The following is a 19656-nucleotide window of genomic DNA, read 5'->3' as shown; positions in this document are numbered from 1 at the left end:
TTTGCTGACCACGAGGCTCTGAAATTAGTTGTGAACTACAAAGCCACACAGAAGAAAAACTTTAACAATTGGAAATTAAAAACCCTGCTACTGAACAACCAGTGGGTCCGAGATGAAATCAAAAAGGAATTCGAAAATAGGTGCAAGACTAACAAGTAGTAGGCTAGATACAGAGGGGACCACATATTCTAGCAACCCTGGGGGTGAGGGAAGAGGATATGGGAGGTAGGACAAAAACAGAGGTGTAGGGAGGACAGTTTGGTGATGGGAATCCCCCCTGATTTTATGTAAATATGTACCTAAAATATTATTGTCAACAGTATGTAAGCCACTATGATCAAAATAAAAATTATATTATTAAAAAAAAAAGGAAATCGAAACGTTCCTGGAAACAAATGATAATGAAAACACAAACTGCCAGAATCTATGGGACACAGCAAAAGCGGTCCTGAGAGGAAAATTTATAGCTCTACAAACACACATCAGGAAGGAAGAAGGGGTATACCTGAATAACTTAATGATGCAGCCCAAAAAATTAGAAAATGACCAACAAAAGTAACCAAAAATAGGGAGACAGAAGGAAATAACAAAGCTGAAAGCAGAACTCAGTGAAGTGGAAAACCAAAAAACAATCCGAAAGATCAACGAAAGCAGAAGTTGGTTCTTTGAAAAAATAAACAAGATTGATAGACCATTGGCAAAACTCACAGAGAGAGAGAGAGAGAGAGAGAGAGAGAGAGAGAGAGAGAGAGAGAGAGAAATCTGATAACCTGTATTAGAAATGAAAAGGCGGAGATCACGACAGACATTGCAGAGATCCAAAGGGTAATCAGAGACTACTTTGAGAAACTTTATGCTACTAAACATGAGAACCTAGAAGAAATGGAAAAATTCTTGGACACTTATAACATTCCACATTTAGGTAAGGAGGATGTAGCATATCTAAACACCCCCATCACTACTGAGGAAATTGAAACTAATCAAATATCTGCCCAAAAATTAAAGCCCAGGCCCAGATGGATTTCCTAATAAATTTTTCAAATCTTTCAAGAGGAGCTACTATCAATCCTAGCCAAGCTCTTCCATGAAATTGAAAAAACGGGAACATCCCAAACAGCTTTTATGAAGCCAACATCACCTTGATACCAAAACCAGACAGAGACGCTGCCAAAAAAGAAAATTACAGACCAATATCCCTGATGAATGCTGATGCAAAGATCTTCAACAAAATCCTGGCAAATAGGATCCAATGCATCATCAAGAAGATCATACACTACGACCAAGTAGTTTCATCCCAGGAATACAAGGATGGTTTAACATCCGTAAATCTATCAACATCAACGCAACATCAACAAGAAGAAAAATAAAAATCACATGATCATATCAATAGACGCAGAGAAAGCATTTGATAAGGTCCAACACCCATTCTTGATCAAAACTCTCAGCAAGATGGGAATGGAAGGAACCTTTCTCTATCTAGTTGAAGCCACCTACCACAAGCCAATGACAAATATTATCCTCAATGGAGAAAAACTAAAAGCCTTTTTCTCTAAATTCTGGTACAAAACAAGGCTGTCCACTCTCACCACTCCTCTTCAACATAGTACTGGAAGTTCTTGCTATAGTGATCAGGCAAGAAAAATATCAAGGGAATCCAGATAGGAAAGGAAGAAGTCAAGCTCTCATTGTTTGCAGACAACATGATACTCTACTTAGAAAACCCTGAAGACTACCAAAAAGCTTCTAGAAACAATAGATTCATATAGCAAGGTGGCAGGCTACAAAATCAACTTACAGAAATCAATGGCCTTTTTATATACCAATAATGATAGGGAAGAGATGGAAGTCAGCAAGGCAATCCCATTCACAATAGTGCCACATAAACTCAAATATCTTGGAGTCAACTTGACCAAAGAAGTGAAGGACCTATACAAAGAAAACTATAAAGCCCTGCTCCAAGAAATAAGAGAGGACACACGGAAATGGAAACACATACCGTGCTCATGGATTGGCAGGATTAACATCATTAAAATGGCAATAATCCCCAAAGCATTATACAGATTTAATGTGATCCCCTTAAAAATACCCATGACATTCTTCAAAGAAGTGGATCAACACTTATGAAGTTCATCTGGAACAATAAACACTCTCGAATAGCTAAAGCACTCCTTGCGAAAAGGAAAATGGGAGGCATTACTTTCCCTAACTTTAAACTGTACTACAAAGCAATAGTTCTCAAAACAGCATGGTATTGGACTAAAGACAGACCCTCAGATCAGTGGAATAGGCTTGAGTTCTCAGAGAACGTTCCCCAGACATACAATTACCTAAGTTTTGACAAAGGAGCAAGAAATTCTAAGTGGAGCAGGGAAAATCTCTTCAAGTGGTGCTGGCAGAACTGGTTAGCCACTTGCAAAAAAGCGAACGTAGACCCCCAGTTAACATCATGTACGAAGGTAAAATCCAAATGGATTAAAGACCTTGATATCAGACCTGATACCATAAGGTATATAGAACAACACGTCGGTAAAACACTTCATGACATTGAGACTAAAGGCATCTTCAAGGAGGAAACTGCACTTTCCAAACAAGTAGAAGCAGAGATCAACAGATGGGAATACATTAAACTGAGAAGCTTCTGCACCTCATAAGAAATAGTGCCCAGGATACAAGAGTCACCCACCAAGTGGGAGAAACTATTCACCCAACACCCTTCAGATAAGGGGCTAATATCCAAAATATACAGGGCACTTTCAGAACTTTACGAGAAAAAAACATCTAATCCCATAAAAAAAAAATGGGGAGAAGAAATGAACAGACACTTTGATAAAAAAAAAGAAATACAAATGGCCAAAAGGCACATGAAAAAATGCTCCTCGTCACTAATCATCAGGGAGATGCAAATCAAAACAACGATGAGATACCACCTCACACCGCAGAGATTGGCGCACATCACAAAGAATGAGAACAATTAGTGCTGGCGGGGATGTGGAAAGAAAGGAACTCTTATCCACTGCTGGTGGGAATGCCGTCTAGTCCAACCTCTATGGAAAGCGATATGGAGATTCCTCCAAAATCTGGAAATTGAGCTCCCATTCGACCCAGCTATTCCACTTCTAGAGATATACCCTAAGAACACAAGAATACTATACAAAAACCCCTTTCTCGTTCCTATATTTATTTTAGCACTATTCACAATAGCCAGGCTCTGGAAACAACCAAGATGCCCTTCAACAGACGAATGGCTAAAGAAACTATGGTACATATACACAATGGAATATTATGCAGCCGTCAGGAGAGATGAAGTCATGAAATTTTCCTATACATGGATGTACATGGAATCTTATCATGCTGAGTGAAATAAGTCAGAGGGAGAGTGAGAGATGCAGAATAGTGTCACTCATCTATGGGTTTTAAGAATAATAAAAGTCATTTTTGTAACAATCCTCAGACAAGAGGAGGGCTGGAACACCAGCTCACTTCATGAAGCTCACCACAAAGAGTGGTGAGTACGCTATGGAAATAACACAGAGAACTACCATAATCATGTGAATGAATAAGGGAACTGGAAAGCCTGTCTGGAATACAGGTGGGGGTGGGGTGGGATGGAGGGAGATTTGGGACATTGGTGGTGGGAATGTTGCACTGGTTGCATGGGGGTTCTTTACCTGACTGAAACCTAATCACAATCATTTATGTAATCAAGATATTTAAATAAAGAAAAAAATGGAAAAAATATTAAAAAAAATAGTAAGAAATAGCTAAGAAACGTATATACCTGTGTTTAAAAATATACTACTGCTGGGCCGGAGAGATAGCATGGAGGTAGGACATTGCCTTGCATGCAGAAGGACGGTAGTTTGAATCCCAACATCCCATATGGTTCCCCCATGCCTTCCAGGGGTGATTTCTGAGCGGAGAGCCAAACCCCTGAGCACTGCCGGGTGTGACCCAAAAACTTAAAAAAAAAAAAAGTGTTAGGGATTATACCCAGGGCATTGAAGATGTGAGGCATGTAATCTATCAATGATCTGTCACTGGCCCTTGAAACCATTGTAAGCTTTTACCTTTAACACCTTCATTATGTTCTGTTTCTGCTAAGATAAATCAAGAGAAAAGTTAGAATAAACTAAATTGGCCCTCAATATGTGTTTTTTTTTTTTTTTAAGTTATCCTTGTGTATAGTTGTTAGTCATGTCTTAAACACAGAGACTGATTCTCTGAGTTTCCTTCACTAGGGCATTGCGGGAACTGACGTGGCAAAAGAAGCCTCTGATATTATCCTCACCGATGACAACTTTACGAGTATTGTTAAAGCCGTGATGTGGGGGCGAAATGTCTACGACAGCATCTCCAAGTTCCTGCAGTTTCAGCTCACGGTCAACGTGGTGGCAGTGATTGTCGCATTCACAGGTGCCTGTATTACTCAAGTAGGTTGACAATTTGTTTCATGAAACTTGTGTTTTATGGAAAGATTGGGGATGGGCCTCCCAGATGATGCTCAGGTGATCTGGGGCACCCCTGACCTTTTGATTCAGCACAAGAGCCCTTAGATATCCTGCTGCTCATGCTCTGCAGTGCTGGAGCCTCCCAAGCTAGACTTAACAATTAATATTGGGGGTCCCAGTGGGAGCAGAAAAAAGAATCTGGGTGTGGTATTTGCCAGGCAGGCACCCTAACTATTGAACTATCCCCCAACCCCACAAACTGGTCTCTTTTCCAGAAAAGGCAAGTATAGCCTGCCTTTTTCGAAGTAAAGCCAGATATTCTAGAATAGTTCCTAAGGAAACACGATTCTGTTCTCCAACTTTTACTTATCAGTTCTTTAAGACTGTCAGGAAACTGCTGAGTTTTTGAAGAGATGTGAATTTCTATTAGGAAAACTGTCTTTTCTAGGATTCTCCACTTAAAGCTGTGCAGATGCTCTGGGTGAACCTTATAATGGACACGCTGGCTTCCTTGGCACTGGCCACTGAGCCACCCACAGAGTCTCTCTTACTCCGGAAACCGTACGGCCGCAATAAGCCTCTCATCTCTCGCACAATGATGAAGAACATTTTGGGCCATGCATTCTATCAGCTTGTAGTAGTCTTTACTCTGTTGTTTGCTGGTAAGCTTTCCCTGCCTACCAAGGCTGTTTTGTCTAGCTAAGTAATTTTAATATTACAATATTTTATTCTTAGAAGTTTTCAAATAATGTAAATTTGTTTCTTGACTTCCCATTTATCTTGAATTGTCTCATTAGTCAACACAGGATTATGAAAAATTGTTGAAGGAAGGAACAGGATGTAAGTCCATCTCTTGTCTACCACCAGCTTAGATTTGCCATCTGAAGATATCAGTATATCTATGGGTCATTTAACTTCCTTATCCATAAAACAAGAGAGTTGGACAAGAAAATTCCTAGGTCCCTTTTAATTCTGTATGTTTTGAAGTCAAGTATCTGGCTATGTTTTGTTATTTTTCTTCCTGGTAATTTTATTTTATATGATAAGTACAAAAACAGTCATTTTTTTATTCTTACAGGAGAAAAGTTTTTTGATATTGACAGTGGAAGAAACGCTCCTTTGCATGCTCCCCCTTCAGAACATTACACTATTGTTTTTAATACCTTTGTGCTCATGCAACTTTTCAACGAAATAAATGCCCGGAAAATTCACGGTGAAAGAAATGTGTTTGAAGGAATCTTTAATAATGCCATCTTCTGCACAATTGTACTAGGCACTTTTGTGATACAGGTGGGTAACTGGAAAAAGATCATTTCAAACTTGGTTATTATATGGAGGACATTAGGTAAGCAGGTGTCTTGTTCTAGAAGTTTCTTGATAACCTTGGTGGGACAGAGAGGAACTTCATTATACTGCTCTGTTGGCATCTTATAAACATCTTTTTTTATAACTGTAAGTATGATCTGCACCTTACCTCAAAAGTCCATGTAAGAAGCATGTATTTATTAATTAATACTGTTTTATTTGCACTACTAGCTCTACGTATGGCTGTGGTGCCTCAGTTTTGATCTTTGTACTTCATAAATGTTTCCTTTGAAGTTCGTTGTATTTGTATTTGTATTCTGCCTTAACAGTTTAGCAATTTACAGTAGTTGATCTGCAATAAAAGGTTTGTAAATAATTTTTAATCCAAGTCCTTCTAACAGCTGTATCCTGAGTTGGTGTGTACTCGTTTTCATCTTGTCATAGTTTTAAAACATGACAGAAAAGGGAATAAAGAAATGGTACAATAGTAGATTTGAGATGAGACAAGAGAGGATGAAGTTTTTCTCATTTTTCTAGAAGTCACTAGAAAAAGGAAAAAGTAAGAAACCTTTTGCATTGTAATGATTGATATGCCTTTGTGTACGATGCTTATGTTTTTATATCCCCTTGGATTCTTCAGTACTCTCCTGTGCAAATGCTTGTTAGTAATAGAATCTGAAAGCAATACTGGAAGACTATATGAACTCCAAAAGCACTTGAAATGTTTAAAATGGGATTTTTCCAATATTTGGAGTCAAACAGTAACAGTACTTGCTTCCAAATGAAGACCTAAGAATTGTAAAAAATTTCATTAACATATACTTTTGGTACTGTGGATAGCAAAACTCAAAATTACTGTTTTGTAAAAGCCCTTTCTACCTTAGTTTCAGCTTCTTTAAAATTTAGGAAAAACATTATCCAGGTAGTTTCTGGAAATATTTAAAAATGTATAAGAATTTACTACTCATAATGTTAAAATTATAACTTGTAATTCCTATAAAAATGGACTATTTCAGGGCTAGGGAGACCATATAAGGGTTAACATGTTTTGCCTTGTGTACCAATGATCCTGTGGTTCAGTTTCATAGAACCACATATGGTCCTCCCCTGATCACAGATCCAGAAATAGCTTCTGAGCACTGCCATATAACACAAGCCAACCCATGTTGTCCCACCCACCCCCCCATGGCTCATTTTATCTTATCTTATTATATGAGATGAGAAATGCAAAAACATCACTATCTTTCGAAGAACAAAGTTGATGACTTGTTTCTAACCCAAGGCTGTATACCCAAACACTGCCAGGTATTACTCTTCAGAGCCTTACAAAAAAAGCACCCATGCTACTCAGAATGTGGTCTTTGACCAGGCAGTCTATAACTAATACACTTTCCTACTGGAAAGCAATTAAGACACGACTGTTCTTTTCACATCACATGAACAACAATATCTTTAAGTTTAGGAAACATTGCCAGTTCCGTTTACCCTGTAGAGATTTGTAACATAATCAAATCTAGTGCTTCTGAGGTCAGACCAAGAGATGCTTCTTTTATGTAAAATGTTGTATTTTTTCATAAACAAGGGATAATTACATTAGATCATGTCATGATTATGAAGCATTTCTTAGTGCCTTGAATTGGCAACTGCCTTTATGTTCATTTAAATGACCAACTCAGTTTTTTAAGAAACACTAGTTACTAGAAAATTGGTGAACCTCATTTACTCCAGCTCTGTAAATTAAAAAGATGTTTTAAATGCTAAATTCCTCATCACAGTGAGGAAGTGCTTTAGCACACTTAGGTCACACAATTCTATAGTGTTAACATTGTTTTAAGGTACGTGTTAAAGAATGTGGAAGCTTGCTATTTTCTTTTTAGAAGCCCTTAAAAAGAATTTTAGTTTCATCTTCCAGATGTAAAATGAAAGTTTTTACGAAGCCAAATTAATCATGGTAGAATCATTATTTCTCCTTTAAAATAAGAAGGAGGAGGGCAGACCAAGGAGATAGCTTACTTGGTAAAACACATCTTAGTGTTTGCAATGCTGATTTGAACCCTTTTACCATATGCCCCACTCTTCCCACTTCAGCACCACCGTGTATGGCCCTGGTGTGCCCTGAGCATCACTGTCCATCAGGCTGTGTCCCCACACTAATCCCGGGACAATTCCGGGCCATTTCCAGGCCATTTCAGCCCAGCTCCTGTTATTTGGTTTTTTGGGTATTTTTTGTTTATAAAGTGATTAAGCACTATGTTCCTAAAATATTACTGTGAGAGATTTGTAATTCACTTTGGTCAATAAAAATTATTTTAAAATAATTGACTAAGGAGTCTTGAACTCTGTATTACGAATGTTATTTATGCTTCTCCTTGGATTTCTCTCTCCTTTGGATGGGGACCAAATTTCTAAGTAGCTCTTAGTAGTCTTCCCTAGAACTTTGCAAATGGTTTCTCTTCCTCTATAGCTCTATTTGTCCTAGTATCTAAATGCTAACTAGAAACAAACAGATAAGTAGCAGGAAAACAAAAATAATGAAAGTCCTTTTTAAGTAATGTACACATACATGTGTGTCTTTATCTTTTGTTCCTAGAAATGTGAAATTGTTCAAAGAATTATTAAAAAAAAATAACATAACTCTAGGTATGTGGATTAAAAATAGTCTTATTTTCTTGTCAATTTTTTTTCATAAGCATAGTTTTAAAAATATATGTATTTAAAATTTGAGGCAAGGTTTTACTTATCTCATTTGTCTTATTTTCAGCTAGAGTGTATCTATGATCGTTACTCATGAGAACAGCAATTGTTCGGCATTAGTTTCGGGGTAGTTCTTAAAATTTGATGATTTGAAATTTTAAGATTTCAATAAGTGTACTGTTGATTATCTCTCCAGATAATAATCGTGCAATTTGGTGGAAAACCTTTCAGTTGTTCTGAACTCTCAATAGAGCAGTGGCTCTGGTCAATATTCCTGGGAATGGGAACGTTACTCTGGGGCCAGGTAAAATTCTCATCATTTTTTTTTTGTTGTTCAAATCTTAACTGATTTTTTTTTAAGTTACTGGTATGTATTTTCTTTAATAGATTCTATTTACTTGATTCTAGATGTTTAACTATTTTGGGTGCCAAGAGATCATTAATTCAAGATAATTCTAATATGCATAATTCTTATGCATTTATTTAAAAAATTTATATAGATTGTCTTTTCAAATTATTTTATAATAATTATAATAAATTGATAACTGGTGAGGATGAAAGAAAATGTAAGTTTTTATTTAATGAAAAAATATTGTTTCTGTTTTCTTGGGGGATGTTCCCATACAAGTAATAATATTTCCACTGAATATATATCACTGAGTATTAGGATTGAATGTTATTAATAGTGAGTATAAAGTACAATTCCTGAAAAATGAGCTACAATTTATTATTACTATAGACAGCTGCCTTACATGTGTATGTCATTAATTTAAGCTAAGTGGTAATCATGTGCATTATACATTTTTACGAATGAACATTAACAACCTAAGTCACAGTGTTACTTGTTTGAGCAAATTCATTCCTCGAGTCCTGCAAATCAGTCAGGCTAAACTTTCAGGTTTCCTTTACCGCTGTCTCTTTGTGCCTTCTATCTATTTTCAAATTCTACTTTTAGGTTCTGAGGCTTCTCTGACTCACTTGTGAAGACCTCTTTGACATCTTCTAAGCAGGATCCAAATTTAGCCCACCTTTTTTTTTCTTGTGCCACACAATTATTTCAGTGTTCCCTCATAGGTCATATAGAGCCCCACTGCCTCCAAAAGCAGCCTGACTGATTTGAGGAAGAGGAAATTCAGGCACGTTTTGCCTTCTGCTGTTGCTCTATGCCTCAGTAGAGTAAGCCTACTTTAAGTGAGCAAAAGACCAAAGGTCTAGAGCTTGTTCACTTTTGTGAAATGAGGTGGTTGGCCTAGGTGTATGTACCCTGAACAGTTGTGCATATGACAGCATCTCTCTCTCTCTCTCCTGAGGAACCCCAGCACTTGAGGGATTGGCTACTAACCCTTACAAACGATAACGTATTTCTTGGGTCCTTTGGGTGGCCTGTATGTTTCCATGTAGCTCTTCCTGTTTGGTTTCTTTCTCAATCCGTGTTAATATTATTTTCAAGAGTTAAATTTTTGTAAAGTCAAGTTTAATAATCAATGATTTTCTGTCTAGCCTTAAAGATTTTTTTTAAGTTTGGTCTGTTCTCATTGAATTTTGACAGCCCTAATGAATAGCACCTTGTTTTGTATCCAGTGAGACTTACCTACCTCTTTTGTTTGGGTACAAGAGTAATTGATAAATACAGGCATGGTTGCATAATGGATGGATTGTCTTGAATGGCTCATTTTAAAATATGAAAGAAAAAGGTTTTTTCCACTCAAGAAAACTCTGTACCTTTCACACTTCAGTCTTTTGCGTGGTTAAGAGAAGACAACATGCCAGAAAGGACGGCTTGCCTGGGGGGCCAGGATCTCTTGGCTTTATTGACAATGTTGGCAGTGTTCAGACCTTTTAGATGAAAGCCATGGTCGGTTTAATTGACATTGGTATGATTTACTTCTAAGATCTTTCCCCTGTATTGTAGCTTATTTCAACAATTCCAACTAGCCGTTTAAAATTCCTCAAAGAAGCTGGCCACGGAACACAGAAAGAGGAAATACCTGAGGAGGAGTTAGCAGAAGACGTAGAGGAAATTGATCATGCTGAGCGGGAGTTGCGGCGTGGCCAGATCTTGTGGTTTAGAGGTCTGAACCGAATCCAGACGCAGGTATGGCCTGGTATTGAGGTAGGAGCTGTGTTGGGGAGCAGGGGGGTAGTGTCCAGGAGCTGAGGGCTTTTGCCCCTTTTGGGGGTGGAGGGGGTGAATGTACTCTTTGGCGCTTCCTTTCTAGCCTTCCCTACCCACCAAACTTAAATTCTTTGCAAAATAAAATAGTTCTGGTGCCTGGAATGAGTGAAAGTTTAAATCCATCAGGAAAGACTTTCTAGATACCCCTAAGCAACTTTTTTCCTAGCTTTCCCCCCACTCCCCACCTTCATCTCAAAATGCTCCTCTTGCCTATTTATCTGCTCTTGTTTTTTATTAAAAAAAAAGAAAGAAAGAAAGAAAAAGAAAAGAAAAAAGTGCCTTTTTCATGCCTTTTTATATGTTGCTAGATGGAATGGTCCTTTCTCTTGTTCTCTCTCTATCTCTTTCTCGCTGAGCTCGCTGTCACAATCTCTGATTCCTTGCAGATGGATGTAGTGAATGCTTTCCAGAGTGGAAGTTCCATTCAGGGGGCTCTAAGGCGGCAACCCTCCATCGCCAGCCAGCATCATGATGTAACAAATATTTCTACCCCTACACATGTAGTGTTTTCCTCTTCTACTGCTTCTACTACTGTGGGGTGTGAGTGTGTGTTCCTAAGTGCATGAAATTAACATTTCCTCCTCCACACACCTAACGTTCCTCATTTTCTCCTTAATGTCGAAATTCATCGTTCAGGCTTTTCATAAAGCTTTCTTTTTCGTAAAGTGGATTTGAGACCTTACAGTGTTTGTCATTGTTGTTGTTTGATTTCTTAAGCGGGATTAGGTTCTTAACAGGCGGAACAATTGCAGCCAAAGATCAGATATTAAAATCCGTGAGCCGACTCATAGTCGTTAACAAGGGGAATTAAAATTGTAGTTTAGAACTTGTGAAACTACTATAAATTTTTGAGTATATGCCTTTGCCTGTGTTTATACTGCATGGTTTCTGGGAGCATGTGATTTGAAACTGATCCAACAGGACCCAGAAGATTGTCTTTGCAAAACTGAAAGTGAATTTAGCGTATTAATTTAATTCAGTTTATGAAATAAGGTAGTACCTTAAGTAAAATTTACCAGTACGGAAACATTTATTTGCCATTTTAACCTAGTTGCTGTTTTTTGTTTTTTGTTTTTTTGTTTGTTTTTTTTTTTTTGGTCCCCCCAACCTACCACATTTTTGAAAGGGGTTCTTTTAAATCTTAAGTTCTCTATAAGTTTAGAGTTTTATGGATGTTAATATAATCAATTTAACCAAAATTTCTATCCTAGGTAAGAAAAGTACTATTTTAAAAGAATTAGGGAATGTATACAATGAATGATTGAACTCTAATAGTTGACTAAATAACAAGTTTTTCTTTCAGATTTATAAGCTTATTGCCATAGCTGATTTAGAGGGTTTTTTTTTTGGTTTTTTTTTTTTTTTGGTTTTTGGGTCACACCTGGCAGCGCTCAGGGGTTACTCCTGACTCTATGCTCAGAAATTGCTCCTGGCAGGGTCGGGGGACCATATGGGATCCCGGGATTCGAACCACCATCCTTCTGCATGCAAGGCAAACACTCTACCTCCATGTTATCTCTCCGGCCCCTAGGGTCTTAACTTTTATGGTGACTTTTCAGTAACCCTAAAGATAAAACCTATCTCTTCCTCTACTCTTCCCACTTCTGAACTTTGTCATAAGATGTAGGCTGAAATTTGTATTTACACAGAGATCTTCCTATCCTTTTCTTCTGGAAAGGATAGACATGTAGGGACTTGAGAACTATGAGAAACTGGGAAGAGAACGAATTTTGGCTATTTGAGGGCAGTTTTTTCAGTGCCTATCTGTTTTCAGAGCCTTTATTTGGTTGCAGATGAAAGGGCATTGTTTGAACCCAGCAATGCTCAGGGGTTTTTTCCTGGCTCCACACTATGAATCACTCCTGGTGGTTCTGGGGAGCCATATGGGATGCCAAGGATTGAACCAGGGTCACCCAGTGCAAATAAATACCCTACCAGCTATGCTATCACTCTGGCCCCTTATTATTTTAATATTTATAGCAGGAAGAACAGCTCACTTACAGTTTACAGATAGGCAAACTGTCAGTGAGCATAGCCACTGGACAGGCAGCCAAGTGCAGAAAAATGCTCTGAAGACAATCCTCTTAGAAGGAATGTTCAGTTTACTTACATGGACAGATTAGAATTTTGTTTTTTAAAACTATTGATCTACCACTGCAGTTTCTATTTTTTTAATAAGAATTTTCAACCCCCTGTGTATATCTAATGTCTGCTCAGACAGTTTGAAGTCCTCATCCTCTTTTAAATGCATGCGTGTTAAGATGATCCTTAACCCAAGGAAAAGAATAAAATTCAAAAGGCTTTGTGTAAAACAAACAAAAACAAAAACAAACAAACAAACAAAAAAAACCACTATCCTGTACTACTTACTTGAACAAGGCAGTAAATATAAATTACCTGGCCCTGTACCCAGGATAGTAAATGTCTTTTGCCTTCCTCATCCTTATTTCCATGGACTTGAAGCTTTTCTTAGAAATCAGGGCCTTTCATCACCTTCCAGCTGTGTTGTGTCACTGACTGTCTGCAGATACTTGTGGTATCCTCCTAGGTGCTGAGGCACAGTCACAGGACTTCTAAGTCTTGTAATCTAATACAGGAACCCAGTGGACAGTTGGGAATGTCTGCATCATAAAGAGGCAGGATGCTAACTAAGGTAGAGTTCTTCAACCACCTTGGGATAATGAGGGAAATTCCCTAAAGGAACTTAATCCCAAAATAATACATGATAGAATTTACCAGATAAAAGATCAGAAAGAAATATCAGTGGACTGAACACTTGGAATTCCCACCCCAGTTTGATCTCCGCAATACTACCCAGGGATGAGGGATGACCCCTAACACCATGGGCACACCATTGCGCCAGCTACACTCCCACCCCAACTAAAATTTTATCAGTTCAAAAAAACAGACATCAATGATGTGATTTTAGTGCTGAAAGAGAAATAAAATGACAAAGTCTGGAGTGGATATAAGCTTATTTGTTTGTCTCCTAGAAGGAGCCTGATAAACTTAATCCTGAATGAATTGAAGTATCTGCCCTTTACTGAATCTGCCACTGCTAGGTAGTTTATGGCATCTGCTTTACCTATCAGCATACACTATTTTTGGTTTGGGGGCCACACTCACTGTCACTCAGGGGTTACTCCTGGCCCTGCACTCAAGAATCTCATGGTGGTGCATGGAGAACTATAATGGATGCCTGAGATCTAATCTGGGTCAGCCATATGCAGGGCAAGCACCCTACTCACTGTACTTTTTCTCCAGCCTCAGTTTTCTGAGACTTTTGAAGGTGGGATAGGCCATGGTTTTTCACTTTCAGATTCTTTTTTCTTTTCCTTGATCCTTCAGAATTTTACACCATTCTCAAGTTGTCTTTTCTCATTTTATCTCCATAATAATCCTCTATAAGGCAGGCACTGTTGCCAGGTACCATTTTGTAGTTGAGGAAAGCTGTTTCCTCCCTGCGTTACTACTCTTTTCTCTGCATAAAGGACTTGGTAGCAGTTGGGAGGATTGGTTTTCTGCAGACAGCCTGGAGAAGTCTGAGAAGACAACTTGGAGAGCTTTTTAAGAAAGGGCATTTGATGAGGCTGGCATGATAGCGCAGTGGTGGGGCATTTGCCTTCCACACGACTGACCCAGGACAGACCTCAGTTTGATCCACGGCATCCCATATGGTTCCCCAAGCCAGGAGCAATTTTAGAGCGCCTAGCCAGGAGTAACCCCTGAGCGTCACCTGGTGTGGCCCAAAAACAAAAAAAAAACAAAAAAAAAAGAGGAGGGTAAATACCAAGGTTTTCATTTTAATGCTAGGTAATTTTGCATTTATATGTATATAGCATGTTTTCCTTATCTATGCATTCATCTTGAATATTGTGGTTGATTCTTTATCTTGGTCATACTGAATGTAGTGAACACTTAAGTGCCCACAACTCTGCAGGATCCTTTGGTTCAATTCCCAGAATGAGGTACCACAGACTTATACTGAGGAGAGCAGAATCATGTTTAGCAGAACTCGAGGAGGGGCTAAGAGGGAAATGTTGGTGAAGGAATACAAAGTTTTATTTCTGCGAGGTGATGGCGTCCTGCATCTGCTTATATCAGCAAGATTATCAGTCGCAGAGTCGCACTGAGTAACTGAGAAGATACACTCCTATGTTCACATCACAAATGCACTAGACCTGAGAGAATAGATAGGGATGTGTTAACAACTGATTATACTGCAATATGTCCTTAAAGTAAATATATAAAATATATTGGTTTGGGTTCTTGTCTTTTAAGCATTTGATTCCAGTTTGATTTCTGTGTACCACATGGTCTCCCACCTACCAACACAAGTGATCCACCCTCCACAACCCACCCACACACACCACCCAGTGTGACCTCACCCCAAAAAATAACAAAAGAGAGTGAACATAAACATATTGTTGTTTTTAATGCACTCAAAATCCACTTGCTGTTTGTTTGGTAGCAGTATGTCTTTGTGACTTCAGTAACTACCTTTTCTGCATTCTTGATGTCAGATAAGTAAATGGAGCCCTCGTTGCTGAAAAGATGTTTTAGAATCAAACCAAAAGCTAATGTTTTTATTTTAATATGTATTAGGAATTTGATTATTTGATTTTTTTAATTATATGTGACAATGGGTAATTGGATAGTGCTGGCAGTATATACAAGTATATTTTTAATATTCCTCATTAAATTTCCATCGTATGTCAAAGATTTAAGAAAGGTGAAATTGTTGCACTATACATTTTAGTATAAAAACTAGAATATCGCCCAAAATTGTTCACTGAATTTAAGAGCGTTTTTGTTTAAATCTTGTTTCTGAGTGAACTCTACTGTGCTGTTTGTTTTGAACCTCTTACAAAGGAAAAACATTAACACTTAGATAAAATGGCATATACTCAAATATTTATAGCTGTTTAATGGCATTTTATAGATATATGGGTTTTAGCTTTGTTTTTCTTTTTTAATTAAGGGAAGAGTGGGGTAGATGTAAGTTCATTGTGGCATACAGCTTCTATTTGCTTGGCTTTTTCATAGTCGGTGACCCCTAATTCCTAGCATGATATATAGTAACCCTCTGTGCTTGACTTCGTTTAACTTATTTGAATTGTTTTCCCAAATTACATTTTTTTTAATTTTACAAAATTAGCTAAAGCTTGTGTATGGTTAAGTTCTTGTTTCGTTTGTTTTTGTTTCTTAGGGAAAAAATAATCCTATAAAATGGCTATTAAATTTTGAGCCAGTGATAATGAGAGTTTCTTAGTCCTTACTTTGAATTCTCTACCTCTTAATTCTTAGAGTATGTGGCTTTGTTGTTCTGTAGTGTCCTACTAAAATATTCATTTTTTTACAGTGTATTGCAAGTTCCACTGCATTACATGCAAATATGATTCACTCATCCCTAGCTGTTTGTGGATTCAAACTCATAAATGAGCCCTTCTTTAGTGGAGCTAAGTAGCGTGCTGACATCCTTTTGTGTTTTCTGATGTTTGCAGATTCGAGTGGTGAATGCATTTCGTAGTTCTTTATATGAAGGGTTAGAAAAGCCGGAATCAAGAAGTTCAATTCACAACTTTATGACCCATCCTGAGTTTAGGATAGAAGATTCAGAGCCTCACATCCCCCTTATCGATGACACTGACGCTGAAGATGATGCTCCTACAAAACGTAACTCCAGTCCTCCACCCTCTCCCAACAAAAATAACAATGCTGTCGACAGCGGGATTCACCTGACCATAGAAATGAACAAGTCTGCTACCTCTTCATCCCCAGGAAGCCCACTACATAGTTTGGAAACATCACTCTGATTGTAAGCGGAATAGCAACACACTAGCTGTATTGTAAAGAAACAAATTGAAATTGAAACTGGGTCTCTTCACATCTTGTGACGGACAAGATTGAATTCTTGTCTTTGGACTTCAACAGAAGACACACTTGTACGAATGTAGATTTATTTTTTTAAAAAACAAAAAAGCAAAGCTTTCTGCCAGACTGAGGGTGCTTTTTTGGGGGGGTGGGAGAAATGAACTGACCGATCAACAGTAACTCGGCATATGTTGACCTGTGGATCATCATTAGTACCTGCAAGTGGTCCTGAGCAGTGTATTTAGCAGAGCTTTGGTTTATCTCAGTCCTTGATGGGAGAGTGGAAAGGGTAAAAGTTGAGCAGGCAAAGAGCCCTGGATCATTGAAATGATACTTTGATTTCTGCTGTTGGCTGTTAATAATTTGGATTATTTATGTTTATAAATGATACAGATCTGTTTACAAGGTTTGTAGATACTTTTTTTTGTTCCTGTTCATAGGTGGGAAGCTTCCTTATAACTGATGCAGAGAAAAATTAGTCCTTCAAATACTGCTGTATTTTCAGGAAAAAAAGGGGGGGGGGGTGTTTCTATTGAAACTGTACTAAATTTTTGCCTACAATTTACCTTGTTAAATATTGTAGATAAATTGCTAATACTAATAGCCAAATAGATAACACTAATGCTTTGTTTAAAAAAACAAAAAACAAAAAAACAAGAGCAGTGGTGTTCTAATGAAGTTACGGCATCTGTCCTAATTAGTTTCTTAAATACATTTACTACTTAATGGTTTTGAAACAACTGTTTAATTTTTAAAATTTTTTGAAAACTTGCTAATAACCTTTTGTTCAGAATTTAGTAGATTGTTTAATGCAGGACATCAACTACATAATGAAAGAGGCTTGAAATGCTTTTGTTATTTCAGGCAAATCAACTAAATCAAACTATAAGAGAACCTTAGTCCCTTTTGTTTTCGTCTCAACCTGTTAGTTCAGTGGTGTCTTGGTGAACTGTGAGTGAACTGTATTGATTTTTCTAATAAATCCTTAGAAACCTTCATACAGCATGAGGGCTGTTGGCATTTTGAAAAAAAAAAAGGTTAATAAATAGAAGCATACATGTTTTTCTTTTGTTTTTGAAACTTGTTTGTAACATAAATAAATATGCCCTTTTATTAAATAAATATACAGCGATGTTGTTTTTTAAAAGGAATTTCCGTTTCTTTACTCAGTTCTACATATATGGTGCCTCAGTCACTTCTCTTTAATCACAATTGAAATAAGTTTCAAGATGGTAACAGCCCCATGAAAAACTGCTTCAGTTCCTTGGCAGAAACCTGATAAAATGAGATTACAAAAACCATGGCAATTTCACTTTTTAATACATTTATCATAGAATTTAGTTTGTCTAAAAGATTCTTCTGTTTTTTTTTTTAATGAATGACCACTCTTTGATACATTTATTTTTCTAAGTGGCCAAATAACTGATTAAATGAGATGTATGGAAAAAAGGTTTTAAGAAGGCCTAAAATATGTTTAGATAGAATAGTGAACCATATGTTAGAATGCCCATCTCTGAACCAAGACCAATTGGACATATAAGCTGTGTTAACCTTTGTCTGCCCTCTCTCCCACTTTTTTTCCCTTTGGCTTTGTCTTTACTTAGAAACTGTCATTGTGCTAGGGCACAGATTCCACCAGAGAAATAATCCTCAGGCTGACATAAAAGTTTACGGGGGACTTACTTCAACATCTGGGAATGGTGACCCAGCAAAGAAACATAAAGGATGGTGCTTGATTATTTTTGTTGGGTGGGGGAAATCACTTTCTCTCCATCAATCCTTTGCAGTTATCTTCTGCAAGTCTTTGAAACACATTGGCTCTGTCAGCATATGTATTGTACATTTATTCATCAGGTATTTATAGCAAATCACACTGTATAAAGAGGTAGCATGATATGCTGGAAAGCATTCCAGGCTTGAAGTCAGAACCTGATTTCTAGTCTTGGTTTTGCCATAAATGTGCTGCATGACCTTGAAAAAAAAATTATCTGCCCTAAATGAGGGTGATTGACTCGACTCTTGAAGAACCCTTTCAACTCTTCCAAATTGACCCTATCAACTGGAGAAGCCGACAGGGCATAGGGGATAGAGAAAAGGGAAATGTTTTCAGTTTTTATTTTATTTTGGTTATGCTTAAATATGAATGTAATTTCCAAAAGATTTAGAAGTGCATGTGCTTTGGAGGATTTGTATTGAGCTTTTGCAGTATTCATTTTTCAACTTAAGGCAATGGCTTTTTACACCCACCCTAATCCATGAGCGGGTCTTAGGACATCCATGAAGTAGTAGCAGGACATGCTTAGTATGTATTTCCCTCTGTGAGACACTGTAATTTCTACCAGAAATTTCCAGAGCATTATGTAAGTAGGAAAAATACAAGCGAGCTGTTAAAGATCTTGGATCCCATTATATAGTATGTATAGCTGAAATCAGCATCTGTAATTCAATCACTTTTCTCTTTTATCCTCTTAAAAAAATGTTTAATTTTGCATCCCAAATGTTTTTAATCTTTGTATATTTTTTAAAAATCCTTTTCTCCTCTTCATTGCCTTTTTGTGGTTATAAATAGACTTTCTTGCACTTTGAAGATGAGTTACTCCTTGTCATCTTACAAATATGTGATATGGTAATTTTCATAACAGATGTCAGTTTTGAACCAAGAAATGGTGATTTGTTTATAAGAAAAAAAAAACGGCTTCATTTCTGTGAAATTGCTCTTTGAAAATTTCTTTTTACACATGTAAGCCAACTGAGATACCGTGATGGTGTTGATTTCTTTCAATGATGCTTACCATCTATTTTAGCCACTGAGCCTTTTATTATTTGTCTATTTGTAAAGTTTATTTGTCTTAACTCATTTAATAAATATACTGTTTATCTGTTTCTGAATGGGGACTGCGCTTTTTAATATTTCAGTTGATCTCCACATCCTGTTTTGGAATTTTTTTCTCTTCTACAAGAAATTTCAAAACTCTGACTATAAATTCTATAATGTATTGAAAATGTGTGTTTCAATGAAGCAGTGCTCTACACTGCAGGATTGTGCATGTAATGTGGAGGGAATGTAATTCCTGTGTCTGCTTCCCTCCCTCAGTGTTCAATGCTTACAACATAATCGATCATTTCTGCAGTCCATCCAATAATAATATTTTAGGGATA

At 37.3% G+C, this 19656-nt stretch overlaps 1 protein-coding gene across 3 annotated transcripts in view; it reads left to right on the top strand.

Annotated features, from left to right (window-relative positions):
* The window catches only part of ATP2B1 (ATPase plasma membrane Ca2+ transporting 1), a 131159-nt gene extending 111773 nt beyond the window's left edge, over positions 1–19386 (top strand). Inside the window, exons 16-22 of one of the 3 annotated variants that reach the window (XM_049783722.1) lie at positions 4239–4430; positions 4897–5110; positions 5527–5738; positions 8644–8751; positions 10360–10542; positions 11010–11123; positions 16128–19386. In XM_049783722.1, coding sequence (XP_049639679.1) covers positions 4239–4430; positions 4897–5110; positions 5527–5738; positions 8644–8751; positions 10360–10542; positions 11010–11123; positions 16128–16439 — 1335 coding nt within the window. In that variant the 3' untranslated portion in view covers positions 16440–19386. Of the gene's footprint in view, positions 1–4238; positions 4431–4896; positions 5111–5526; positions 5739–8643; positions 8752–10359; positions 10543–11009; positions 11162–16127 lie in introns of all 3 variants that reach the window. The other 2 variants (XM_049783721.1, XM_049783720.1) reach the window with 2 other exon arrangements.
* The last annotated feature ends 270 nt before the right edge of the window (positions 19387–19656 follow it).

The sequence above is a fragment of the Suncus etruscus genome, chromosome 11 (assembly GCF_024139225.1).
Source record: "Suncus etruscus isolate mSunEtr1 chromosome 11, mSunEtr1.pri.cur, whole genome shotgun sequence".
Taxonomy (NCBI): domain Eukaryota; kingdom Metazoa; phylum Chordata; class Mammalia; order Eulipotyphla; family Soricidae; genus Suncus; species Suncus etruscus.
The sequence above is the reverse complement of the archived record's forward strand: the minus strand, read 5'-3'. Positions and strand labels throughout refer to the sequence as shown.